This window comes from Myodes glareolus, chromosome 7, assembly GCF_982192425.1.
Source record: "Myodes glareolus chromosome 7, mMyoGla1.1, whole genome shotgun sequence".
Taxonomy (NCBI): domain Eukaryota; kingdom Metazoa; phylum Chordata; class Mammalia; order Rodentia; family Cricetidae; genus Myodes; species Myodes glareolus.
Genome location: NC_142032.1, coordinates 64168439 through 64195736, shown reverse-complemented (window position 1 = coordinate 64195736; position 27298 = coordinate 64168439). Strand labels below are relative to the sequence as shown.

The 27298-nt window shown below is 46.1% G+C and overlaps 2 protein-coding genes across 4 annotated transcripts; one reads left to right on the top strand and one right to left on the bottom strand.

Annotated features, from left to right (window-relative positions):
• Positions 1-4: 4 nt before the first annotated feature.
• Tubgcp2 (tubulin gamma complex component 2) lies at positions 5-23041 on the bottom strand. Of its 3 annotated transcripts, none has more exons than XM_048455305.3 (18): positions 22907-23041; positions 18808-18991; positions 17393-17521; positions 16085-16261; positions 14878-15037; positions 12535-12742; positions 12134-12333; positions 11623-11812; positions 10791-10936; positions 9996-10176; positions 9528-9708; positions 6494-6666; positions 6068-6196; positions 4476-4596; positions 3995-4138; positions 3201-3329; positions 1660-1823; positions 5-1023 (listed from the first exon to the last, which is right to left on the bottom strand). In XM_048455305.3, the coding sequence occupies exons 2-18, from the start codon at positions 18955-18957 to the stop codon at positions 888-890; spliced, it is 2718 nt and encodes a 905-aa protein (XP_048311262.3). In that variant the 5' UTR covers positions 18958-18991; positions 22907-23041; the 3' UTR covers positions 5-887. The 3 variants fall into 3 exon arrangements, with proteins under 3 accessions (XP_048311262.3, XP_048311261.3, XP_048311263.3); XM_048455304.3 differs by having other exon boundaries at positions 22808-22926; XM_048455306.3 differs by lacking the exon at positions 22907-23041 and adding an exon at positions 22442-22657.
• On the top strand, positions 23014-27298 carry Znf511 (zinc finger protein 511). Its single transcript, XM_048455312.3, has 6 exons — positions 23014-23166; positions 23403-23476; positions 23754-23955; positions 24050-24174; positions 26086-26202; positions 26923-27298. The coding sequence occupies exons 1-6, from the start codon at positions 23014-23016 to the stop codon at positions 26999-27001; spliced, it is 750 nt and encodes a 249-aa protein (XP_048311269.1). The 3' UTR covers positions 27002-27298.

Sequence of the window (27298 nt, the reverse complement as noted above, 5' to 3'; positions counted from 1 at the left end):
TTACTCTGGTACAGTCAGCTTCTGTTTTTATTCCTTTTGCAAGTAGTACATGTACATATTTGTGTGTGGTTGTGTGCATACTTGTGCATGTAGAAGTGAGAGACTGATACCAGTTACTTCCTTTATTACTATCCATCCTATTTTTAATTTTTAATTAATTAATTTAGAGACAAGTCTCTTGACCTTATGATTTAGCTAGACTGGCTGGTCAGTAAGCCTTAAGAACCCTCCTTTCTCCCTGCCTGAGCATTGGGAATAGAGTGTTCCATTACACTCAACTTTTTATACAGGTGGTGTATTGGGTGAAATTTACATCAGTTTCAAATAAGATAGAGCCATTTTAGAAGAGGGAACCGCAACTGAGAAAATGCCCCACAAGGCTGTTCTGTGGGGCATTTCCTTGATTGATGCTTGAAACAGGAAGGGCCAGCTCAGCGTGGACAGTGTTGCCTCTGAGCAGGCCCTGGGTGTGATTTAAAAAAAAAAAAAAAGCAAGATAGAGAAAGCCATGGGAGGAAGCCAGTAAGCAGCACTCCTCCATGGCCTTTGTATCAGTTCCTGCCCTGATTGTCCTGGATGGCGGACTAGATTACAAGCTGTAAGATGAGACAAACCCTACCCTTTTCGAGTTGCTTTTGCTTATGGTGTTTCATCATAGCAACGGAAGCAATAACTAAGAAAGATGATAAGGATCTGAACTCAGGTCCTAACACTTGCACAGAAAGCATGTACTGACTAAGCTATCTCTCCAGCTCTCTGGAAAGCTTCTAAAAGGAAATCTAGCACCTTGAAAGAGGAACTCATTGAGCCAAGATGGACTCTCAAACCACACTTAAACAATAACAGACAATGCCCACGTTCAGAAAGATGATATCTAAAAAGGGAGCTCATTGTGCAGGGATGGCCACTCTGGGTGTTGATGCTGGGGGCCCCCTTGGGATGGACACTTGGGGGGCAGCCTTCTGACTCCTCTCTGCAGACAGACGTTCCAGGCGTTCAGCATAGAAACCATTGAAATCCAGCCTTTAGAGGAGGGAAAGGAGTGTTAGGGAAACTCCAGGATAGGGCAGAGTCCAGCCCAAGCTGAGAAGATATACAAGATCTGTCATGGGTTGTCCATGTGGCAACCCCACTTCTCCCAATCATGTAAAGGTTAGTAACAGACACAACTAGGACCTCTTCCAGGCAGAGGGAAGGGCATGCTCCACCTGCCAGTGCACGAATACTCTTGCAAGTCTCAACCCTGATGGGCTTTATTGAACACCATGGGTGAGGGTTCCTATCATGCAGTATCTCCTGGCAATGGAATTCTGATGGTGCCCCAGGCTTGGGAAGCCTGACAGTGACTTTCGGTGCTAGTAACCCTTGAAATTAGGGCATTGTAGGACGGTACAATGTACTAGATGATTCCAGTGTACAAACTAGCACTTTTCAAAGGGTAGTTCAGGGATGGTATCCAATTCCTGGATGAAGTCAGAGCCCCTTCCTATCCCAGTGATAAGCAGACACCCCTTCACCAGAGTAGTCACAGCTGGCCCCTCTTCCTTCTCCCACCTTTGCCCAGATTAGGATGCCTGCTGCTAGAGATATGGGGAGCAAGAGTTACAGTGAAAGCAGATGACAGGGCTAGGCTTCAAAGTCAGGAAGGGTATTACTGACCTGGAGATGACGCTGGCCATGCCATGTTCATAGTTACTGGTGCTGTAGATGCTTAGTCGGTCCAGCAAATCAAGAAGATGGGCAGAAAAGTTTTTGTCAAAGTTATTGATGGTGGCCTCGAACCCAGAGGCCAGCTGAGGAGTATCCACATGCTCGGACAGGTGCTGGAGACAAACCCCAGGGAGCTCGGTATCAGTTACCAGGTAGGCACTTAGCCTCTCTGCCAGCTACAAGGATATCCTTCCCTATTTATGTTACTTTCCTTAGTTTTGAGACAGACTGTTGTTACCAAAGCTCAGGCTAGCTTGTGATTCCCCTATCACAGCCTCCTGAGTGTAGGAATTACAGGATTCCTTTTTTGGCTTTTGGTTCTTTTTTTGGAGACAGAGTCTCATGTTGTCCAGGCTGGCTTGGAACCCACCCTGAATGCTTGATCCTCCTGCCTCTACCCTCCAAATGGTGAGACTGCAGGTACATACAAACATACTCAGTCTCCCCAGTTTTTAATGAAAGAAGTTGTGATGCTCCTGTTATTACATAAGATGGGAAGCTGGGTTATCAGAACACAGCAAATGGAGAAATACTTAGGGCAACAGGCCCACTGGGGCTTCTCCAGGCGCACAGCATCGAGAACCAACAGTGGGGTACTATATGCTCTCTACAGGTCTGATTTCAGCACTAGTGTGCTTTCTTCCTGACCACTAAGAAGCAAGGAGGATAGACCTTATCTCCTTTTTTTTAAAAAATATTTATTTATTATGTATACAATATTCTGTCTGTATGTATGTCTTCAGACTAGAAGAGGGCGCCAGACCCCATTACAGGTGGTTGTGAGCCACCATGTGGTTGCTGGGAATTGAACTCAGGACCTTTGGAAGAGCAGAGAATGCTCTTAACCTCTGAGCCATCTCCCAGCCCGACCTTATCTCCTTTTGTATTTGGCTTCTGACTCTCACCTGCTCCCAGACCATCTCCCAATTGCCAACTTGTGGCCATGAATCCTAAAGGAAGCATATAGGTCATCTGCACCAACTGACTGTTCTGAACAGGGATAAGCACTAAGCATCAACTGCAGGCAAGCAAAGCTCTGTGTTCTAGGGCAGTCAGGCCTACTCCACACAATACTGTTGTATGGATGACTTGGCCACACTCTGGAGACCAGATGTCTGGAGGCTCAGTGGAAAGACTAGTGGCTGTGTTTTGAACCTAACTGCAGGACCCGTTTTTTTCCCCCATCACATGGGTGACAACCAGGAAAGGGTTAAAAATGGTTAATTTTTTGTTTGTTTGTTTGTTTGCTCTTTTTGTTTGTCTTTTTTGGAGACAGGTCTGGTCTCAAACTTGTTATGGAGCTGAAGCTGGCTCTGAACAACCAATCCTCCTGCTTCCACTTCTCAAGTGCTGGAATCCCAGGTATATGCCACCATACCTGGCTTTATATTTGTTTTGATTAAGGTTTTATTTTCTTACGTTTGCAATGCCAACACTGCCATAGCTGACTAGAAAGAAGGTCTTTCTGGATAAGCCCCAAGGTCACATACCTTCCTGGTAGGCTCCTTCCGGGGGCGATTCTCAGTCCGCTCAGTCTCTGTGGGTGGCCCCTGTGCACTACCCTGCTCTAGTGTCAGTCGGCCCAGCTCACTGTCCAGTTTCATACTCTGTGTAAATTTCTAAGGATAGGTCATGAGGAAAGGTTATGATTAGTTCTAGACACAGCATACCATAACAAGACAGCAAGTACTTACAGGTACACAGTACCCAACCCAGAGACACAGGGACACAAAGCTGTAGAGAGGATGTTAGTTCTCAGCATTTGTAAGCCTACATTTCTCAATGATTATCAACTGATTTTCATAAAATCATAGTTGTTTCATGTTTTCCTATATGGGAATTATCATGGCCTCTAAACACCTAAGGAATGAGTTTCACAGCCCTGTCTCCTCTATAACCCATTACCACCTATATCTCCTACCTCCTATCTGCTCCAAAGTGCTGCCTTTGGAGCACTTTGGCTCCCAGCATCCTCCAGTCCAGAGTCCTTGGGCTACTCTTTTGTCCCCTGATATTTTCTGCATTATTTTGGACAAGTGCTTGTGACAACTTTAATACTAAGTTTTGACAAATGAATGCAAATGCATTCAGAAGAGGCCTAAGACAGAGACCAGTGCCAGGAATACTATGAGAAATAAGGCAGGGCCCCTAAATAGCTCCCCTGCCAGATGGGATGGACTGGCCACAAAGACCAGGAGCTCTGAAGGGCAGAAGCTGTGGAACAGAGCGGCATGCAGCCATAGCCTGGACATTAAACATTCCCATGTTGCCTCCTTGCCCTCACCTGCATACAGTTGGTGAACATGACACACACAGACATGAGCTTGGAGAAAACCTTCAGCAGCTCAGGGTTGGTCAGCATGCACTCCTTCAGGCAGTTGTCGAGGAAACTTGTGTGGTGGCCAAGCACGTCGTCAATGTTGGAAGCCTGCAAACAAAGGCCTGAGACTTCCCTGAAGTTACTGTGCATGTGGCTTTCAGTGCTGTTTGGTACTCTACGGCCTCTACATTTTCACTGTCTCTACAGGCCTGTGATCTCTTAGAGACTATGTCGCTACCCCCGTCTTTTTCTGTCTCCTCGCTCATGTACCATGCTGGACGGAAGCCCTGTCTGCACATGAAAAGGAAGCAGGTAGATGTGAGGCTGTGGACATTTCTGTGGCCACCATGACACCTGGCTAGCACATGCTGGTGCTATGAAACGCACTCTGGCTGGGAAAGAGCCTTTCAGATGCTACACGTATTTCTGCAGAGCAGAAACTCACAGATTTCAGGTTTTTCTCAAGGATGTGCCAGGTTGGTTCCATCACTTCAAACATCATGTAGTACTGAATATTCTGGACAAAGTTGAGCATTCGCTGCCGCAAAGTGAAAGCACCAGCAAACCTGAGTGCAGAAACAACAGTTACTGAGGATGTAATGCAGAATCATCACAAACTACGTGCACTACAGTGATGACTCCTGCCCCCAACTCCACTGCAGAGTAGACTCTCGTGATCCTAGCTCTCATGTGAGGATGGTTCAGACTCAGGGACAAAGGACATTAACAAGGAAGGTGCCTCAATGCTGAGTCTGAGGACACTCACTTCTGGCTTCATCAGGGTGTCAAGTAAATATCCTACTCAGCACAACTCTTATTCCCCTGCATCCTAAAAAGTGTGCCAACTAGCCATACCACGGAGAGGCAGGGCAGGATCTGTAGCTAACTAAGTTACTCAGTACAGGTGTGGAGGTTTGGATGGCATGTTCCCAGTTGGTGGCTATCTGGGGAGGATTAAGATGTGCAGCCTTGTTAGACGAAGCTTGTTACTGGTGGTGGTCTTTGAGGTTTCAAAAGGCTAGCACCATTTGAGATCTCTCACTGTCTCCTGCTTTCAATTCAAGCTGTGAGCGCTTAGCTGTTGTTCCAGCTGCCATTTCTGCCTGCTTGCTGCCATGCTCCCCACCATAGCAGTAGTGGGCTCTTATCTCTCTGGAACTATAAGCCCAAAATAGACTCTTTCTTTTATACACTGCTTTGGTTATAGTGTTTGATCACAGCAGTAGAAAAGTAGCTAAGACATTAGGTAGGTGCTAATACCAAGAACTACAACCATGGCTGGCTCCACATGCTTGTATTTTACCAGAACAAATTTTTTTTCAGATTTCTTTTTAATTATGTATATATGTGTAATGTATGTAGTATCCTCATGTAAGTGCAAATGCCCACAGATGTCAGGAAATGACCATCCCTTGGAGCTGGAGTTACATGTACTAATGAGCTTTTCAGCTTTTCAGTGTGGCGCTGGGAACAGAATTCTGGTTCTCTGCAAGCGCACTATATTCTCTTAACCCAAGTCATTGCTCCAGCTCTTTGAGGTAAATTCTTTGTTTTTATTTATTTATTTATTTATTTATTTATTTATTTATTTTTTTTTGAGGCAGGGTTTCTCTGTGTAGCCCTGGCTGTCCTGGAACTCTCTGTAGACCAGGCTGCCTCTGCCTCTGCCTCCTGAGGGCTGGGACTAAAGGTGTGCACCACCACTGCCTATCATCCTGAGGCAAATCCTTGAAATTTTACCCTCAACCTTTCCTTTGAACATCAGCTGGCTCCACACACCAGTGTACAAAAGATTAGCAGAGTACTTCCCAGCACTTATTGCTCTGTGTACTGAAGAAGAGGGAATATAGGGAGGGGCTTGTGTGATGCAGACCGAGCCTGGAAGTCAGCTCTATGAGGATATAGACAGTGAGTATGCAGTTAGTAGGAAATTATGAAAACAGAAAAGCTACAAGTGACTTTCAAACAATGTTTTCAAAGACCTAAAGAGCAAAGCCAGTCTTCTTAGAATGACAGGGAGGGCAAAACAGGACACACCACTTTGCTGAGTGCAGTGCGTACTGCTTTGCGGTCTTGTTGCTGATCCAGACACTGCAGAGCTGCCGCTCCACGTGCTTGCAGTAGAACATGTGCCGGAAGAGCATCTGGTAGCGGGTGAGTGCCTTCCTGCAAAGAGGGACATGTCAGGAACCTTGGCAAGGCAGCCAGTGCTCCTGACTATCTGCAGGATGGCACCAACAGACAACAAGAGCTACCCAGCATTCAGTAGCATGAGGCTGTCCAAACAGGCAATTCTGACTCCTACCCATACCTGCACTGAGTTGAAAAAGCAACTAAGTTTCTTAAATACCACCAGAGGTTAAACACCAACTGGAAAGCCTTAACTAAAAAGTCAGGTCAGGGTAGAGCTCAGTGGCAAGCACTTGGCTCGACCATATGTGGCCTGGGTCACGTAGGCCTCACCTATTGATAATCAGTGACAGGGGCCACTTGACAACGTAGTCAAAGGAGAAGGCCTCCAGACCACTCAGTGTGAGCTCCGTGGGGTCAGCATGAGTCATTGCCTTCTCCTGCTTGGTCTCAATGGCCAGAACCCGCAAAAGCTGAGTGATGAGGTCATGAGGCATCAGGTCAATCTTCGGGAAAAAGAAAAAAAAAAATGATGTGTGCAAAATTGTCTTAACCCTTACCTACTCCTGAATGGAGTTGGAAAACCAAGCAAGTTTCTTAAATACTATTAGAAGCTAACCACCCACTGATAACCCTTAATTAATAAGTTAGGTTTAGAGACAGAACAAAGACCCACATCTTTAATGCCAGCACTCGGGAGGCAGAGACAGATAGATCTATGTGAACTGAATAGTAAAGTCTAAGACAGCCAGGGCTATGTAGAGACCTTGTCTCCAAAATAAAATGTTAGGTTGGGATTTATGTAGTACAATGGCACGTGTGAGGTCCTAGGTCTTTCTACAGCACCGCACAGGAAAAATTCAAAACACCTTCTTTCAAAATGGAAGAGAAAACACAGGGCACTTACTTACATAAGGACTCATGTTTATATTATGTGTGTATGTGTTTATGTATGTATGTATATATAATATGTGACCATTTGGTGCCTGTGGTGGTGGGAAGAGGGCATCAGATCCACTGGAACTAAAGATATAGGCTGCCCAGTGTGAGTGCTGGGAACCAAACCCAGGTTCTCTGCAAAAGCAGTAAACACTTTTGTGTTTTGGCTAGTTTTATGTCAAATCGATACAAACTAGAGTCATTTGAAAAAAGGGAATCTCAATTATGAAGATGCTTATTAACTGGTCCATAGGCAGGTCTGTAGTAGATTGCATTAGTGATTGATGTGGGATTACCCAACCCATTGTGGGTGGATGCCACCCTGGGCAGGTGGTCCTGGGTTTTATAAGAAAGCAGGCTGAAAAAGCCATGAGGTGTAAGGCAGTGAGCAGCACTCCTCCGTGGTCTGTTCATCAGCTCCCGCCTCCAGGGTCCTCCCTGTTTGAGTTGCTGTTCTGACTTCCATCAGTGATGGAGTATGATGTAGAACTGAAGCTGAAATAAACCCATTCCCGCAAGCTGCTTAACTCAAGGTGTTTATCATAGCATTAGAAGCCTAAGACAACTCCGAACCACAGAACCATCTCTCCAGTCCTAAAACAGCATTTTAAATGTTTCTACTGTTGCTGTTATAAATGAGAAACCATAGGAGAAACTGAATCAATCTTAGGAGTGAAGACTTTTTACTTTACCTGTGAAGATGAAGCATACTTGGTGAGATATATGACAATACTTATTATAGACAAACAGTCCTGTCTACAACATTAATTATTAAAATACTTATTAAGAGTCAACCACATGCCAGTGTGACAAGGGCTCCTGTAAAACATGAAAGACACAGAATATAAAAGACTAGAAAAAACAAAGCACAAAGAATAAAGGAAGAAAAAAACACAAACAGCTCATGAACAAACCAAATGCTCACCATCTCCTAACAGTCATGAAAGTGTAGACCACTCTAATCCTGCTTGTCAAAGTAACACAGATGGGGACATCAGGTGAGCAGACATGACTCTCATTAGCCCCATGGCCAGCACCTGAGATGGCTCTTGTGTGGTCAACCTGGATGATCAGGTCACAGACTGTCACTAGGAATGTACCCCATAAAATTACTCCTGTACCTAGCAAGAGATCCAGAAATATATGAAGAAGAGCAGAACTGCAAGGAAAAATGAAGTTCTAGGAGAAATTGGAGACTCAGGTCCACTCTCAGTAATATATGGAAGCCACATGGACAGCACTAAGAACCATCCAAGACCTGCACAGCAGAGGAAGAACCCATGTGGAATCCCAGGACATGCCGTGGTACTTTACAACTGATACTACACAAAGCACAATCTACAAGCATGGCAGCTGAAGTTAAAACTAAGTAACAGTGCTGGAAATATGGCTCAATGGTTAAGAACACCGGCTGCTCTTTCAGAGAGGACTCAGGTTCAATTCCCAGCACCCACATGGTGGCTCACAACTGCCTGTAACTCCAGTTCCAGGGAGATTGGATGCTCTCTTCTGCCCTCCACAGGCACTGCACACATATGGTGCAAAGATACACATGCGGGCAAAATACCCACATGTTTACAGTAAAATAAACAAAATTTACAAAACAAGAAAATCCTAAGTAACAGGAGGAAACCCCGAAAATGTACCAATTAGTGGAAATTAAACAAAACAAATCACTAAAGAAGAAATCATGAGGAAATTACAGAATCTCTTGAAACAAATGAAAACAAAGCATGCTAAAATAGCCTAACTTCAAAACTCAAAAAAATAAGAACAGAAACTAAGCCCAACGCTAACAGAAACAAGCTAATAGAAACAAAAATAGAAAGGGAGGAAAGTAAAACCAAGACTGAGTTTTTAAAAACATCAATGAACTGAGAAGCTTTCAGTTATGTGAGGGAGAACAGAAGACACAAACCACTGGAGTCAGAGAGAGAGAAGTGGAGTTCTTACTGCCAGCTTTCTAGACCATAATAGCTCTCTGCACTGCATGGCAGCAAATGCACACCCTGTTGATGGTGACAAAAGCATACAGGTGTCCAGAATGAACTCTAGAAGTAGATGTTAGGAAAGACCTTAACCTGCATGAGATGGAGCCTTGATGCAGAATCTCCCAGAAAAAGCCCAGTGACAGAACTCAAGTAACTCACCGGTGTACTCACCACACCTAAGAACATAAAGAAGCAGCAGATATCTCGATACACTCTGTGAGGTGAGGAGAACCTAATCTGGCACAGGTGCAGACCAAACCCACAAGAAAAGCACACACCAGTGTCCCTTGTGAGAGCAGACACAGAGCCAAACAAAGTGCTTACAAGCTAGTGTTCTCAAAAATAAGAACGAACACAGGGTGGGACACCTTGCCTGGGCCCTGTTATGCTCACTCTAATGTCTCAGAAGCCAAGGCCGTGACTAACACTGCACTCACCTTGAGGTCATCTTTGAAGGGATCAGTGTTAGCAGTGCTCATTCGCAGGGCCAGCTCCAAAAGAGCCTCTAGGCGTGTGGGTGTGATGTCCTCTACAGGCTTCCTGAGCTCCTCCTCAGTAAGGTCCATGAAATGCACAAAGAAGTCCCCCTGGTCCATCAGGAAGTAGCGTTTGATGGATCTGTGCCGGGGAATAGGGGTGGGGATGAGGTGTTTGAACCCAGCCTTCAACACATAAGGTAGAAGCTTGGCAGTTCTCCATGGGACATGGAGCTCTGCTCGGACATGGAAGGGGAGAGGCAGACAGCAAGGAGCTGAGAGACTTGTTGGCTTAGAAAGTACAGAGAACTAAGACCCTGGCACCTCACACTAGGGCGGCAGAGAGCCTGTGCAGAGACCAAAAAAAAAAAAAAGTTGCTAAGAGGGACATTCTACTCTCAGTCACATGGATATGAAGTAAAGTCTAACCTCAGGTGGGCCACCAGCTCCTTCTCCTCCATGAGGAAGTCCAGCAGCACTTTGCTGGCATAGTTGAATGCCTTCTCAATCTGTTCCACGTATGCTCGCTCTTTGAGTGTGTAGATGATCTCCTTGGCTACGGGACAGGTGACATCATGACCACATTCTCTGACCACATTTAGATATTTTCCTGAAAAAAAAAAATGAAAAGAGGAAGGTGGATTCAGTATCATTGTACATGTATCTCAAGTTGGAGCTTTATGACACAAATCTAACATGAGGTAGTGGGCAAAACATGAAGTACAATTTGCTTCCTTCCCCTGAAAAAGATTGTGCAATAGTGACCTGCAATGGCTCCTCAGGACTGTACTTCATAGGAAGGATTCTGAAAAAGCCTCGGGAGCTAGGTTGCTGAATCATCTCCTAGCCCCTTCTGATGCCGCTAAGCTCTCAAAGCAGAGCATACGTGTCAAAGCCCCAAACACTTGCCTAATATCTACACCAGGCCTAACCTGTGCAATGAAATTAAAGGACACAATTGGCCTAGGAGGTGTGGGTTCCTCATGGCTTTTCTTGCTATAGAATGGAGTTTTAGAGGTTAAGACCCAAGAGAGAAAGCGATGTCTAAGGCAGATAGCTTCCAGATTGAGGGCAGAATGAAGCCATGGAGAGTTAAGAACTACCAGTAGCTAACAACAGTTCAGGCTAATAGGTCATTCCCAGCTACATCATCTCCAGGGGCAGAAAGACTGGAAGGCTGTGAAGAGGCCACTGACCTTCCTGGTGAGAGAGCCAAGTAGTTACCTGTGCTGAGGATCTTGCCTGCTACCTTCTGCAGGAAGGATGGGATCTGCTGTGGCAGCACAGTATAGCGCTGGTCCCAGTACTTGTCATTGTAGTCCTCCTGGATCTTCTCCTTCTGCAGTTCGTGTTCCTCTACCATGAACTCACTGCAAGTCACACAAGTCTCTCAGGGCACTACAGGGCAAGCCTGGCCAACCTTGAGGTGGTCACATGCTTCTAGAAACACCTGCACAACCACTGACTTGAGTAATTGTAGCCTCACTTGGGAGCAGGTGTCTACTTTGAGGCAGAGCTAGGTGGCTTCTTCCCTACTTTTCCATTATGGTCAAAGGATGGACACAGAATGACTTGTCCTGGGTCTATCACCAACAGAATCAGACCCTTTCCATAGAGTTTTAAGAACCATTTCTCTGTAGTCAGATGGAAACTGCATTGCTTACTAGGCTCACCACACCAGATTCTATAATTTGGCTCCTCAGTAAAGAAACACTAGGCCCACTCTGTGATAGAGCACATGCAAGGCCTGGATTTCATCCCCAGTACAAGAGAACAGAGTTCTCTATGAACCAGTCATTTACTTTACATGTACAAAGGTATCATGCTGAGGTGGAACACACAACCACATGGAGGTAAGGACATGGGCTCCAGATTTAGACCCCAATGTTCCTCATTCAACAGGATGAAGCCACTGAAAGGCAGTTGAGTGAGTGACACACTCTCTCAGCTCCTAGCTGACTGCTGTGTTGAGGACTTGCATCTGGCATGTCCCTTCTCAGAGGCTATGGCACAGTGGAGAGTCCAGGTGAAAGGTGTCTAGTACCTATAGGCCTACCTGTATGGGTCGTGAATAATGCCCCTGTAGATCCACTTCTCCAGGATCTCAAAGTAGGGTGCACTGGCCGCCTTGGTCAGATAGAGGCACAGTTCTTGTGCTTGGCTGTCCCCTGTGTAGTTGAAGCTCCGATCATGGAGAAGGCTCAGCGTCAATCCGCCCACACACTCGCCTTTATCCACTGAGGTGGCTGTGGGTAGAAAGGGGTAGCTCACTACCAGGAGTCTAAGGACCCCTAGCAGGCAGACAGGACCCCTCCCAAGACACCATGCTCAGATGCTAAAGCTTCAGTTGCTAATGAGGCCTATCAAGAAAAGCTTCCAGGCCTGATATGATGGCACACATCATAAAGAGACACTGACTCAAAAAACAAGAAAAAAGAAAAATACTCTGGCACCTTCCTTCTATAGTTCATTAAAACAAGATGTGACAAGCGCTTTGCCTTACCACCCTGCTACCAGAATGGCCTGCCATGCACTGCCTTAGGGAGCCCTCCACCAGAAGTCCGCACCAAGAGAGGCAAGGATGTCGATGGTCCGCATGGCTGGCTGGATGTAGAACCAGAGCTTCTGCAGCGACAGGAGGCCCTGCCTGTGCAGCTGTTCCAGTTGTGTGACCAGGATCAAGTATTCCTTTACCAGGGTCCTCATAGCAGCAGCCAAGGCATGGTTCACCTGCCCATATTCGAATGACGATTTCTCCTCAATGAACCTACAGCAAAGATACATGAGACACCTGGGGAAGGGCTAAATTTCCAAAAAAAGTTGAGCCCATTCCAAATCCCATTCTTATCCGAGAAGCAAATTACTCACTCCAGTACTTATAGCCAATGGGAATCTGTGGCAGTAAGAGTTAAACTGAGTCGGGATAGGGATTGGTGACTCACAGGCTCTTCAAAATTTAAGGACCCACCTGGTTACTGTAGAGTAGCTGGCAGCCACAGGGAGGATTCTGTTTACCAGCTCCCGGATGGACAGGTCCAGGTTGGGGTCCACAAGGAAGGTACGGTTTTGCCTCCCAGCCAAGGGCTGAGCAGTGATGTACCTGCCATCCACACCCACAAGCACATAGAGCAGATCTTCCACCACTGCTGATTCCTGGGAGGCTAAGGGCAGTGTACCTGCAAGGTAGAGGCAACACTAGACTTTGGCTCCATAACCTTACCATCTTCTCTGTAACCTCTTGTACACAGATGGGTGGAAAGAGCAAGCAATTCCCTGATATGGTTTGAATATAAACATACTCCACAGGTTGTGTTGAATGTTTGATCCCTAGTTGGTAGCTCTACTGGTAGGTGCAGAAACCTCAGGACACAGGACTTATAGAAGTAGGACACTGGAGGTGTACCTTTGAAGGTTATACAGGATCCCTAGCTCTTTCCTTAATCTGCTTCCTGTCCAAAAAATGAACAGCTTTTCCACCACACACTCCTGATGTGGTGCCTCATCTGAGAGCCCACAATCAACAAACCAAAAGACATTAACTAAAATCTCTGAAATTGTGGGTCTCTCCTCCCCGAGCCCTGCCAAAAACCTTACAACTTTAAGTTGTCCTCTGCGTTATTTTGGTCACAGCAAAAGTAACAATACAGAAAGTTGGTATGAACAAGTTCTGTTAAACCTGGCCAAGTGGTTCATAGGTTTTGGATTAGTTTGTGGGAAGAAATTGGAAATGTTTAGAAATGCAGGCTGGAGGAGCCTAGAATTTAAGCAATGGGTGGCTGCCCCCCTCTTCTTGTTCTCTTGCTCCTCCTCTTCCTTGTTTCTCCTATTTATCCTCTCTGCCTGCCAGCCCTGCCTATCCTTGCTCCTGCCTTGCTATTGGCCATTCAGTCTTTTTATTAGGACCATCAGGCGTTTTAGAGAGACAAAGAATCACAGCTTCACAGAGTTAAATAAATGCAGTATAAACAAAAGCAACACATCTTAAAATAATATTCCCCAACAAATGGACAAGTCTTGTGAGTGCCAATGACCAGAATACATTAGGAATAGAGAGTGAAAGGCAGGCTTATCAGGTGTCAGATAGGAACACAGACTTGAGGCCACTTGTGCTACATTTTAGCCAAGAATTTGTCTTCATACTATTCGTGCCCTAAAAATTTCTGAGTCTGAGTCTAAAAGTAATAGACCAATTAATTAATCCTGGTAGGTAACTTTGAGGCAGTCATTCCTTTAGGCAATGACATGTTTATTCCAGGCCCCCCCTCCAACATTTTTTTTTAAAAAAGACTTATTTATTGGTTTATTATATAGTGTTCTTCCTGAATGCCAGAAGAGGGCACCAGATCTCATTATAGATTGTTGTGAGCCATCACGTGGTTCTGGAACTCAGGACCTGTGGAAGAGCAGTCAATGTTCTTAACCTTTGAGCCATCTCTCCTTTTAGCCCCCAGACTTCTTTTAGATGGGTTTTACAGTGAGAATTGGGAGCCTAAAATAAAATGCAAAGCATAAAGACTAATCAGAAAAGCCCACGTAAGGTTGGAGCTAAGGTAGGCATGGTTTCTAAAGAGATCATCACCATTAAAAAGAAGCCAATTAAACAATGTCTTCAAGACACAGCAGGACCGATGCACACATGAACTCACGGAGACTATGGCGGCACGCACAAGGCCTGTACAGTTCTCAATAAGACGGGTCCCGCACTGAAAGGGAAGTGAGCACAGAGTCCCAGCCAGATCTTCATGAGCTCTGAAGGAGCTGGGGAATACAAAGTGCAAACACTCTGAGATAGCAGACTTGACTGGTATGTGGGGCCTGAGTGAAAAATGGAGCTCAAGGGCCAGAAGGGGCCAGCCTGGACAAACTGTCAGGGTTTCTGAGGGGGTGGGGTGGCTAGGGTTGTCACTGGACAGGCTGACCCAAGACTCAGGCCTTTCACTGAAAGTAGGCTCTAGCTATATTTACAGGAAGTACAGGAACTACAGTAAGGGGAGGAAGATGAGTTGTCAGATTCATGTCCCTGCATGATGCCATAGCTACTTGGATTAAAGTAATAAAACAGAAAACTAGTTGTTTAGTCTAGCTGTAGTAATCACAAATCTCTTCAGAAAAATGTGTCCTCCTGGTCCGCTCATCTGCGCACAGCCTGGGAGGCCAGATTTGGACTGTCCCAAAGGTCTGGCAAGAGGAATGCACAACTATCACTTCAAGACCTCTGGGCTTCAGTGTGACACCCATAGTTCCCCAGCCTGCTGAAACACATGCAAGCAGGGAGAAGTTCTCAGGTGTCAGGAACAAATCCATCACATACCTATAGGCAAAGCCGTGTCTGAGCTTAAGCCCGAACCAATCAGGAAATCTCCAGCCAGTGTTGGCCTCTCATATACCCATGCTGGGAAGACCGGAAGGGGCTGGCCTGAATTTTTTTTGTTCTGTTTGTCTCGAAGCATCTTTCTTGTAAGTTCCAGAGACTAGTAAGGACATTTGAAAATACAAAAACAAAAATATACCATAGTGCAAACAAAACTAAGATATCTACACAAATTAACACATCTTTTGCATACAAAAAGTCCACTGTTTCAGCACGTAGGACATTTGATCTTACTTAAAAAGGTGACATATTTCTATCTGCCCATCACAACATCTGGGCCTAGGAACAAGAGAGCCAGGCCCTCTGAAGGTCTCTCTGTCCAGCAAGGAGCCCACAGGCACCAAGGCACCAGCTATGAGAGTCATGGGGGCCATGGAGGAATGTCTGCATTTTACCTCAGAGCTGTGTCAGATCAGGACACAAAGCAGGAAGAGCCAAATCAATTTTTCTTAGCAGTGATTAGATCTAATGCCACTTGCTGAATTAGCAACTGACATATATCCTTGCCATATGGAGAAAGCCCATCACAAAGGCTAGACTCTAGGGCACGCACAGAGCACTGGCCTTCCGGGAGACTAACAACCAGAGGCTAACAATGCTTGGCAACTTTTGGAAGCACCGACTTAGCTCTGCATACTTGTAGGTCACACAGCGTGAGAGGTATGAGGGCAATAGTACAGGGATATACCTAAAAGGTTTTGCAGTGTCCTCTGTGCTCAGCAAGCAGAGGAGAGACTGGGGCATTTTAAAGAGCTGGGGCTGTGAAGAGGGGTCTGAGGGTCTCAAATGTAGTCATGTGGTGGCTATGACTCGAAACTCACAAAAAGGTTAGTGTGAGGTAAGATAAATCCAAGCAGCAGCAATTACAATGGGAGAACATAACCTAGAGGAAATAACTAGTGATTTAAAAAGTGCTATTGTGTTAGAAACTGTCACAAATTCTGGTAGTAATCACAACTGGTGCTGGCTCAAACGCACGGCAGGTGGACGTGGTCAGACCCTCACTGCACTGTTTATTCTTATGGGTCAGAATTATGACTATAGAGCACAGTCAGCCTTAGCCTCACTGATGGCAGATTATTTTTCTTTACTAGGAATAGAAATAGCTGCACAGCTAGTACCCTGTGGACGACAGTAGATCTGGTACCTGCTGCAGTGTGGAGCCTGTGGCCACACCCCCAAACTGGTTCCTCAGCTCTTCTAGCTCCTGTGTGGACATCTTAGAGGCTGTGACAGGAATGCTGAAGCTGGTGCTGCTGCTGGTTGCAGCATTAGCTGCGAGCTCAGCTCTTTCTTTTGCATTTTGTTGTAAATACTGCAGTGTCTGCAAACACATAAAACCATCCAGTTACACCGGGCCACAAAAGCTCACTGTGTTCTACCACCTGTCACATCACCAACGCAGCAGGGGATGGAAAGCCTACAGTCTTCTTTGACAGTCAATCCATAATTTTACCTCCTATGGACCAATGTTCTACTATATTCTACTTACAGCACCCAGGCTGCAGTACCACTTTCCCTGTCTGTCCTAGTGCCTGGTATACACCTCTGCATGGATGGAGAGCGGGGCTCAACACACTACTCTCTGGCTCCATACTGACACATGACACATGTAGAACAGCATCAGAGAAAAGCAAATATGCACACTTCATGCTACTACATTCATGTTTCCTAGTCTTGGTCCATCCTGTGTTATTATGATTCACTGCTATGGTTTGGATATAAAATGTCTTCCCTAAAGGTTCACATGTTAAAGGCTCGGTCCCCAGCTGGTGATGTTATTGAAAGAGAGTTGGTTCATGAAGACTCTAACCTTATCAGTGGATTAACTCACTGATAACACAAACTGAACTCTTTTTTTAAAAGAAAAATATTTATTTATTTGTTTGTTTATTTATTTATTTATTTATTATATATACAATGGTCTGTCTGCATGTATGCCTGCCTTCCAGAAGAGGGCACCAGATATCATAGATGGTTGTGACCCACCATGTGGTTGCTGGGAATTGAACTCAGGACCTCTGGAAGAGCAGCCAGTGCTCTTAACCTCTGAGCCACTCTCCAGCCCCCAAACTGATCTCTTCATGCCTGTTAGTCCATCTCGTTCTGCTTTTCAGTTGCCAGCAGCTCTGTCACCTCTCTACCAGGCTACTCTCTGATATTCTGCCTCAACTTGGGCCCAAAAATAATGGGGACTGAAGCCATGAGCTAAAACATCCACTTTCCTTTAATTTTACAGGTATTCTTTCAGTATGGAGAGGCTAACATTTCACCACATGCCTTCAAAGTGTTGCCTTCATGAGGCACAGCTGCCAGTCAGTAAAAGCAGGGAAATGATGTGCAGGAGAGGCTTAACCTGCACCCCAGGCTCCTTCAAGACTCTGTGGAGACACTGGGGGGTGTTTCCAATGTCCCCAAAGCAGGTGTGGTGATGCAGATGAGGCAGGAAGCTCACCTCTTTGTCTTCTGTGAGCTTTGATAACAGGTACACCAGCGGGTCAAGGTTCCTTGTATTTTTAGACTTCAGTTCATCATATTTCTTTAAAAAGTCCTCAGGAGTACGAGAAAATTCTGCAATTTTAACCTCAAATCACAAGCAGAAGTAAATTAATGACAGTAACAAATCAAATACTTTTAAAAAAATCTTTAAAAAAAAACACAAATAATCCACAGCTGAATTAGGTAAGCTAAATAATCACATCTCTGAAATAATCAGGAAATTAATGTCAATGGTCCACCAAATCCAGCCACCCTTCTTTTATGATTTCTCCTATCTTCTGCTCCACGGCCTAGGAGCACTCACAACTCTCCTTCAAGCTCATGCATCCTTTGACACTTGCTGCCTCTTAAACTTACTCCTGTACCAATTTAGGGATATTTCACTCAGCAATGTTTAACGATCGGGCAAACTAAATGAGTGTGTGTTTCCTGAGTCATGCTCTGCTCAGTCCGTCTGACTGTACTGGTGCCATCATAAAACTGGTTAAATAAGTGAAGCTTCACAAAGTCTGTTTTATTTTAACTTTCAAAAGATTTACTTTATTATGTGTCTGAGTGTTTTGCTTACATGTACATTTGTGCACCATATGCATGCAGTGTCCACAGAGTCAGAAAAGGGCACTGAAACCTTTGGAACTGGAGTTACAGGTGGTTATGAGCCACCATGTGGGGAAATAGACTCCGAATCAGGTCCTCTGCAGGAGCTGCACGTGCTCTTAGCCACTAAGCCGGCTCTCTAGTGTCTATGTTTTTAAGTTTAAAAACATAGAAGTAGATTTCAAATTCAAAGGTATCTTTTATTAAAGATGCATTATTGAATTATGTCTTTAAAATAGAAATAACTGAGCTAGGAGGTGTGATGTGGCACACACCTTTAATCCCAGACAGATCTCTCTGAGTTCAAGGCCAGCCTGTTGTACTATCTACACAGTGAATTTCAGACCAGCAAAGGCTACACAAAGAAAGAGAGATAAAAAGAAAAAACAAATAAAAAAACTGAAAGAAATTTCAACGTGATTAATACCAGTAGCTTTCCTTTTCCCACCCAGTAATTTTTACATATATTAAGTCTCCTCCTCAGAACAGAGGACTGTGTAAGTGAAAGTTCAGTCTCTCTCTCTGGACATCTGCTGATTCATTTATATAATGGGATAAAGTAACAGAAGCTGTTGCCAGGAACCTGAAGACCAGCAGAGCACAGTGAATGCCAGGTTCAAAGGAAGCATCCACCAGGAGCTGTTGGCCCAGTACTAGCCATGCTGTGACTATCAGGGACAGGCCATCCCCACAGCCCTAAGATGAGTGTCCACACCCATGGCTGCACCTTCAGGCCCCCATCGCTATGGTACTGTATCAGGAACAGGTACTCACCTTGGCACTGTGGGCAGAGACTGTGGTTGTAACATATGGTGTCCGGTTCTTCTGTAGCAGGTCAATGTAGACCTCAGCCCCGCCCCCACCATGGATGCGCAGCAGACTGAGCAGCTCATTGACATCACGGTGAATCCGAAATTCACTCATAGTTTATCTGAGACACCAACATAGCAATATTCTCCTGAAGGCAGAAAGAAAGCTGTTCATAAAATTGAAACCTAAACAAGATTGACTACTTTGGCTTCCAAAATTAAAACCTAAAATGTCTTTTGACTGATTCAAGCTTTTGACATAAAAATCATTGCAAGATTATGTCAATCATGAGCTTCTCCCTGTCCCTAACAGTCTGATCTATCAAAATGCTACTGAGATCTGCCAGCCATTGTCACTGCATTCACCTGTGTCATGCCCCTACTGACAGAGCCTCCAGTTGTTTTCCAGCTCACACCACCATTAAAGGAGCCAGCTGTCCGGGTAAATCGAGGAAATGGGCCCCACAAGCCTGTTCTCATTTCCTGGTCCAGCCATCCTCATGTGACCATGGGCCTGCCTGCAGGAGGCAGATCTGCTATTTTGTCTCAGCTTTTTGGGCCCTGGCTGGGCAGACACCAAGATCCTGTCCTTTGAGGCACTTGAATAGGCTTAGGTTATTGTCTTCGTCCTGATGTATTAAAACTTCCCACTCATGAGGGCATACCCAGTTCTTAAACCCTAAACTGTAAGGTTTAAGTCTGGCATCCTTTTTTGCACTCTAAAGCCTTCAATGTTTCCTTTTCTGGCCCAGGCCTGGCAACATATAAAGATATTTTAAGTAGGTAAGATTTCCACATATTCTAGCTTTCCTGGTGTTGTAGGACCAGCAGTATTAGGGTAGAGACATTGGCCAAAGTAGTGCAGATCAAAACAACTTTGGAGGCTGTAATCCCAGAACTTGAGAGGATAGGCAGAAAGATCACAGTCAAAGCTAGTCTGGGATGCACAATAAGAACTTGTCTCAAAATCAAACAGAACTGTATCCGATGTCACAGCGCAAAAGCAGAAGACAGCATGTGAATTTCTAGACTAATGTTTCTCTAGTTAGGAAAACGCTGGTGACTTCATTCCATCCATCCCATCATTCCAGTGGAAAGTGCCTGACCATGTGGAGACTGTATATAATGTCCTAGTGGTAACAGATGTACCAATATCCTGGTACCAATAGCTGGCAACATGGGGTCTTCCACTCTTCTACCGATGGCTGAGCTAGTCAGTATCAGAAGCACTAATAAAGAGCAATAAGGAAAACAGACACTAGCTACAGATTCAATATTAAGCCTAATAAACTTGATGGATATTATAGGAACATGGTAATAAACTTTTATAGGATTCTTAATTTGAGATCCACAAACATTAGTGAAGTTATGCTTGGAGATGAGACTTTCCTATTCATACCTGTGAATTTTCTGAGCATTCTTGTAAATTCTCAAAGGTGTTGTAACTCAGAAGTTAAGAACTGCTATGCTAACATCTCCAACTAAGACAAGCCTTGAGTTAAGCAGTGCCAAGGGCACTCAGCACACACTCCCACAGTATGCTAATGTACAAACAGTGCCATCTTGGATCTCTACCTTGAGAATTTCATACTGTAAACCCGTGTAATAGAAAGCAGTTTCTTAGTTTATCGACCTCCACCGATGGTCAAAACAGGTGTCTCCAAGAACTAAAACAAGATGTGACAAAATGCTAGCTAGCCTCTTACATGTTTCTCACAAGAAGAGGGAGTAACAGAGCTACCTAGAGTTGCTATGGAGATTAAATAAAACAAATGCTGCCTCAACATGTTTGCTGTTATCTGCAAACTGGTTATGCTTACTAAGTAACGTGGACATTGTTTGGTTTTAGAGAGATACTAAGACACTGACAGTATTTTAAATGACGGGTCCCTTAGGGCTGGACACACAGTTCAGCAGTTAAGAGCATCTGGCTGCTCCTACAGTGGACCTGGGTTCAGTTCCCAACTCCCACACGGTAGTTCAAAACCATCTGTAATTCTTTCTATCCCAGGAGATCTGACATTGGCACTGCATGCACATGGTGCACAGATAAAAATGCAGACAAAACACCCATACATACGAAACTAAAAATAAAACATTCAAGGAATATTTTTTTTAATATTGGTAGGTCTCAAAAGAACTGCTTTAAGCTACCTGGCAAGCAGAACGCAAAACCCCAAACTTCCCCCACATATGCTCTCTCCAAATTCAGCAGTACCATGTGGTTTTCCAAGGTCTGAAGGCTGTCCTGCAACATGTTAGATGGCAACGAAGGTGTGAGCCGCCAGCACACAGCCCTGACCATCACACCCAGAGGGCAGAGCTACCCACATGGAAAGATCATCTACACAGATACTTGTTTAATATCTTATCCAAGTAAACGTGTAAATCCTCAGATATCCCCACTTCTTATGTATTAATCCAAGCAGCCTGCCGTGCTTCCTGATTTATACGTAATTCCAGAAGAAAAGGCTTCTCTAATCTCTAAACGAGATGTTTTAGTGTCCTTTAAGGCTTTAGGTATGCCCTAGGAGACATATCTAAAGTCTTGGCAGTTAGTGGGCAAGGGACACAGACAGGAACATCAACAAAACTGACATCCTGACATACAGGAAGACAAGGTCACAGTTGAAAGATACAACTGTAGAGAAATCTGATTAACATACAGGAAGACAAGGTCACAGTTGAAAGATACAACTGTAGAGAAGTCTGATTAACCCTTAACAGCTTGCTGGACCTTCTCACCCTCCTTGGTTCCTACCGCTCTCAGTCACCACACATGCACTGGACTGAACACAACTTACTTAGCAAAGTCTGGCGCAACCAATTATGAGCAAGGCAGGTGCGTTCTTTCAGTGAACAATGACAAAAATGGGCTTGGGGTGGGGGTAGAAGAGGTGTGAAAAGGGGGACTCTCGAGCAGCGATTCTCAACCTGTGGGTCGAGACCCCCCACAACCCTTTCATAGGGGTCACAGATCAGACATCCTGCGTATCAGATATTTATAAAAGTAGCAAAAGTTATGAAAACCAATGAAATAATCTTATGGTTGGGGGTCACCATAACGTGAGGAACTGTATTAATGGGTCGCAGGAAGGTTGAGAACCACCAGAGGCTCCTGGAAAACAGTACAAACCAGCCATCTGTGCTAGTCGGTTTTTGTTTGTTTTTGTTTTTTGTTTTGTCAACTTGACACAAACCAAGACATATCTAGGAAGACAAAATCTCAATGGAGGAACTGTCTCCACCAGACTGGCCTGTAAGCAAGCCTGTAGGGCATTTATTTCTTTGACAACTAATGACTAATGGGAGAGGGTCCAGATCACTGTGGGTGGTGCCGCCTTTTGAGCAAGTGGTCCTGAAGTGTATGTTAAAGCAGGCTGGCAGAGGCAGACGAACGTCTGTGAGTTCAAGGCCAATTTGATCTATAAAGTGAGTTCCAAGACAGCCAGGGTTGTTACACAGAGAAACCCTGTCTCAAAAAAACATACCAAAAAGCAACAGAGAGAGGGCAGGAGGAAAGGAGGGAAAAAGAGAAGGCAGGCAGGTTGAGAAAGCTAGGAGCTTTTAAGCTTCTTTTTCTTCTTTCAGGTAAATACCTTCTTACAGGTAAGCCCTGCTCGGCCGTATTTTAGGAAAGGAGGGAAGTTAAAGTCCCCGAACGTGTCAGCTGCACATCTCAATCGCCTTTTTATTTAGGTTAGTGTTTCTTCCCATGTCTGTCTCTACTGAAGGGGGCCGGGAGGCTGATTCCTTAACTCCAGAAGACAGGCAAGTCAGTTCCGCAGTCACCACGGGACTCTCGGGAGAGAGGGGTGAACTTCCCACGGCCACTGCCTCCTCCAGCGGGACGCCTGGAGAGGATAGAAACAGCCAGAGACTGTGGCACCGTGGAGCTGCGGGGCAGGCCCGAGCTAGCAGTCGGAACTGCCGGCGGCGGACGCCCAAGAGAATCAGACTCTTACCGCTGCAGGCCAGTCGGGTTCCCGTACCCGGTCCAGGCGTCCGGCTCCAGCCCCGCCCCGACCGGTTCCCGCCACAACCCAGACCCAGCCCTCACTTACCACCCCGCGCCGCGTTCCGCCCTGCAGGGTTGCCACAGGAAGTTAATAAACGTCACGTCCGTTCCCGCCCCGCCGACGGTGGCCGAAGGGTTGCGGCAACCGTGGAGATGTTGCTTCCCCCTTCGCTATATTCCCGCCTAGCCGGGGCGCCCGGGGCGGCCGAACCGCTGCCGGTGGAGCGGAACCCTGCAGCTGGGGCGGCGCCCTTCCGGTTCACACCGCGCCCCGTGCACTTCCCGCGGGATCACGAATTCTTTGAGGTGCGTGAAAACCTGGGCAGGTTTTCTGAGCCTCCGACACACAGGGCGGGGCCGAAGGGGCGGAACTGTGGCTGTGGGCGGGACTGGGATGGGCGGGGCTTGTCCGTGTGGGTGGGACCTGTGGGCAGGACTTAGGGGCTGGATACAATTCTATAGGTTGGGGCGTGGTTCAAAGCTGTAGGGCGGGGCTTCGGGGCCCAGGTCCACCCACGGCTCTTGGCGCCTGTCTTCTGTAGGATGGGGACGTGCAGCGGCACCTCTACTTGCAGGACATGCTCACGCAAGTGTCCGAGACGCCGGAGAAGTCCATGTGAGCAGCTTGGCTTCGAGGCCTTTCTCTGCTTGCTAGCGCTACCCTGGTTCCTCCTCTCCCGTCCGCATACAGGCTAGGATTCGGACCCCTCCCAGCGGCCACCCTGAGTACTATTGGCTTAGCGTCACCCTGCCCACGCTCACGCATGGCTTGGCTGAGTCCTCCCTCCCCTAGTCTATTAGTAAGGCTTGGGGTGGCACAGGAAGCTCAAATCCCCCTGGCATTCCTGCTTGGGGTGGGGGCATCCTTCCAAGTGACACGCCTCCTTTCCCAGGGTGCCCGAGTTCACCTGTCAGGTGGCTGGCTGCTGCCAAGTGTTCGCTGCGCTAGAAGACTACCAGCACCACTATCACATGCTACATGGAAACACCTGCTCCCTCTGCAGCCGGGCCTTCCCCTCTGGCCATTTGTTGGATGTCCATATCCTGGAATGGCACGACTCTCTGTTCCAGATCCTGGCCCAGAGGCAAGACATGGTGGGTGTTGGCTACACTCAGCGCGGCTACAGTGGTTCCTGGGATCGGGGCTTACGGCAGGGTGAGAGTGGAGGTGACACCTTGTCTTTTGTAGTACCAGTGCTTGGTGGAAGGCTGCCCAGAGAAGTTCAAGACCAGCCAAGACCGGAAGGATCACATGGTGAGGCTCCACTTGTACCCTGCGGATTTCCGATTTGATAAGCCCAAGACAAACAGAGGGTACGTGAGGGATCCAGTTGTGACTGTCCCCAGTCTTGAGCCAGGGAACAGACACTGTAGTTAAACTTGACTTAGTTTTCATACACAGGTAGCTGGAACTCTGAGCTTGGGTTATATGTCGGTGGAGACAGGAGGGCAATTCCTGGCTGGGAGCAGAGGGAGTGGTACTAGTGGGTGCTTGTGCTGGTCTGTGCCCTGCATGCCCCTTTGAATCTACCAACAGGGGCATTTGGGGACTGTCCCACTGCATGCACTCTTCACACTTCTCCCACGGAAGTTTGTTTTGTTTTCATTTTTTTCTCTCTGCTGACTTTTAAAAACTTATCCACAAAGCTGTCTGTTACCATGACTGTTTACACTGCTCTGGGGAAAATAAACTCCCGGAATAGCTCTTAGTGTAATACTTCTTTGCTTCCTTTAAAAAATGATTCTTTTTGAGCCTGGCGGTGGTGGTGCACGCCTTTAATCCCAGCACTTGGAAGGCAGAGGCAGGCGGATCTCTGTGAGTTCAAAGACAGCCTGGTCTAGTTAGTTCCAGGACAGGCTCTAAAGCTACAGAGAAACTCTGTCTGGGGGTGGAGGGGTTCTTTCAGTGAACTCTCATCATCATTAGATATTACATCGCTTGGGCCTGGGGAGACAGCTCATTTGGTGAAGTGTGTAAGCTTGAGGTTCTGTCCCTGTCACCTAAAAAAAAGCCAAGCATGGTGGTGTACACATATAATGCTAGCAACAGGGAAGTGGAGACAGCTGTCTCTGGGGTTAGGCCAGCTAGCCTAGCCTAATCTGTGAGCTCCAGGTTCCACTGAGAAACCCTGCCTCAAAAAAATAAGGTAAATGGCTGCTGAGGAATGACACGAATGACACCTGAAGTTGGCCTCTGTCCTACACACACGCATACACCACACACATGGGTATACACACACACATAAGCACACACAATAAATAAATAAAAACTTCGTGAGCTGACGTCTATTTTGTTCAAATAGCGCACCTTTCTGTGTAAAATAACTTGAGAGCCTATTGCCTGTGGAATGCTCCATAGAGAGATGCGAATATGAGCTCTCATCATTCCTCTACTTCCGTGGTGGTGGATTAGCTTGTTGATAGCAGGGGCAAGAATCCATGTTGTCTAGTTCATTTTAGTAACTCTCTTCCTCATGGAAAGACATCTGGGGACTGGGAATACAGCTCAGTAGTAGAGTTCTGTCCACAATACTCATATCAGATGGCTCACAACTGTTTGTAATTTTAGCTCCGAGGGATCCAGTGCCCTTTTCTGGCCTGTAGACATCCACATATGTGTCGCACTGAAGAGAACACATGCATATTCATAAGTAAAAAAATAAAAAAATCTTAAAGAAAGTTACTAGTAGGGACTGAGCATGGTGGTTCATATCTCTAATCCCAGAACTTGGAAAACAGAGGCAGGCAGATCTTTGCATTTGAGGGCAGCCTGGTCTGCATAACAAGTTCCTGGTCAGCTGTCTTTTCTTTTGGGCCTAGGTGGGGCAGGTGTCTCACTATGTATACGCCGTAGCCCTGGCTCACCTGGAACTCACTTTGTAGACCTGAGTAGCCACTAGAGCTCACAGAAATTACCCGTCTGTCCCTTCCCAGATTAAAGAATACACTACTGCATCTAGTCCCAGCTGTTTTTAAAAAGGGGAGGGATGAAGAATCATTATTTTTAAATTTATAAACTATCAGACTTAGCTATATGAATGCATGGCCAGTGACCATGCCATAAGACATTCATTTTCCAGTAATTTGAAAATTTCATTGTAACATTAGAATGTGCCAAAATAGTAAAAAAAAAAAAATGCAGGGAAAATAATAAATAGTGTCTTCCTTGCAAGTTTAGTACTGGGGAACCAGGTACAAGTGCTGCTTGCTGCTTTTCCTCTACAGCCCAGCCATGCCAGCTGCAGCAGAGCCACCAGCCAGAGCCCTGAAAGATGACAGTGACGCCATGGAAATCTCTGAACCTGCTGCCCCACCCCCCTGCAGGCGGACCTACAGTCACAGGTCAGTGTGTATATCCTTCTGTGTGTGTTAATGACCCTAGTCTTGAGAATGGGTAACTCTCAAGGGCAGAAAGATGGGCTTCATGGCAGGTGACAACCTGAAGGTTCTAGTTACCCTCCTTTCCTGTGCTTTGGACCCTGGAGCCCCGCATGCAGGCACCCACCCCCCTCACTGTCATCTCTGCTGGGTGGAAAGGACCTTCTGCCGTGTTTGTCTGGCCGACTGTCTTTCAGCAGATTACACTCACATCAACTTCAACTATTATTTTTGGGGAAATTTTTGAACAGTAGGGGGTAGCGGGGTGTTCCCAGAATCCAAACTGGCAGGAAAATGGATATGTGTGTCCCTCGGTTGCCTCCCAGCAGCCATCTTCCATAGTTGTTTGGGCCTTGGCCTGTGGAGTACCCTGCCTGCCCGTGGTAATTAGGTTTCAGAAATGGAGATAACAGGAAACCGATGCCATAGGGGCCTCAGCAGGAGCTGACCTTGCTGGCTAAGTTCTTCTAAGCAAATGCACATTGGTACCAGGAAGGTGTCCCACAGGAAGCAAGCCCGAGACCAGGAGCTGATCCTAGGGCCCAAGAGGGCAGACTCCATTTCCTGAGTGTTCCACAGAGCAAACGGAGAACATTCCAGAATACAAATGTGAAGGAAGTTCAGAGAAACTGTGTGTTGTTAGAGATAATGCCTTTGTTTGATATGACCGTTCTTCTCTTTCAGAATACCCTCTACTGTCTGTTTTGGCCAGGGTGCAGCCAGAGGATTTAAAAGCACTAAAAAAAGAAACAAACAGCACTGATGGATCCTGGCAAAAAAAAAAAAAAAAAAAAAAAAAAGCCAGACAGACTTTCAGGGAGTGGTGTGCCAGGGCCTTTCTCTTGTTTCTGGATAGCTGCCCTGAGCTGAACCCTTGCCACCTCCTTATTTTTATATTTGATCACATGAAGCAGCCAGTGTGTAGAAACCCAGAATCTGCAGATTCCAGAAATAACCAGGACACACTGAAGGAATGAGATGAAGAAACCACCTACCTGCTTCATGGGGGCTACTCGAAGAATGTCACTATTAAACATATGAAATAAATTTTTTCACTGTT

Coding starts and splice junctions, on each gene's coding strand:
- Tubgcp2 (XM_048455305.3), bottom strand. CDS start 18,957: ATGAGTGAATTTCGGATTCACCGTGATGTCAATGAGCTGCTCAGTCTG. Junction 6,667..9,527: donor CCTTCAAAGATGACCTCAAG/GTGAGTGCAGTG, acceptor TTTTTCCCGAAG/ATTGACCTGATGCCTCATGA. Junction 4,597..6,067: donor GCACTGCACTCAGCAAAGTG/GTGTGTCCTGTT, acceptor TTCTGCACTCAG/GTTTGCTGGTGCTTTCACTT.
- Znf511 (XM_048455312.3), top strand. CDS start 23,014: ATGTTGCTTCCCCCTTCGCTATATTCCCGCCTAGCCGGGGCGCCCGGG. Junction 23,167..23,402: donor GGGATCACGAATTCTTTGAG/GTGCGTGAAAAC, acceptor TGTCTTCTGTAG/GATGGGGACGTGCAGCGGCA. Junction 23,956..24,049: donor TGGCCCAGAGGCAAGACATG/GTGGGTGTTGGC, acceptor TGTCTTTTGTAG/TACCAGTGCTTGGTGGAAGG.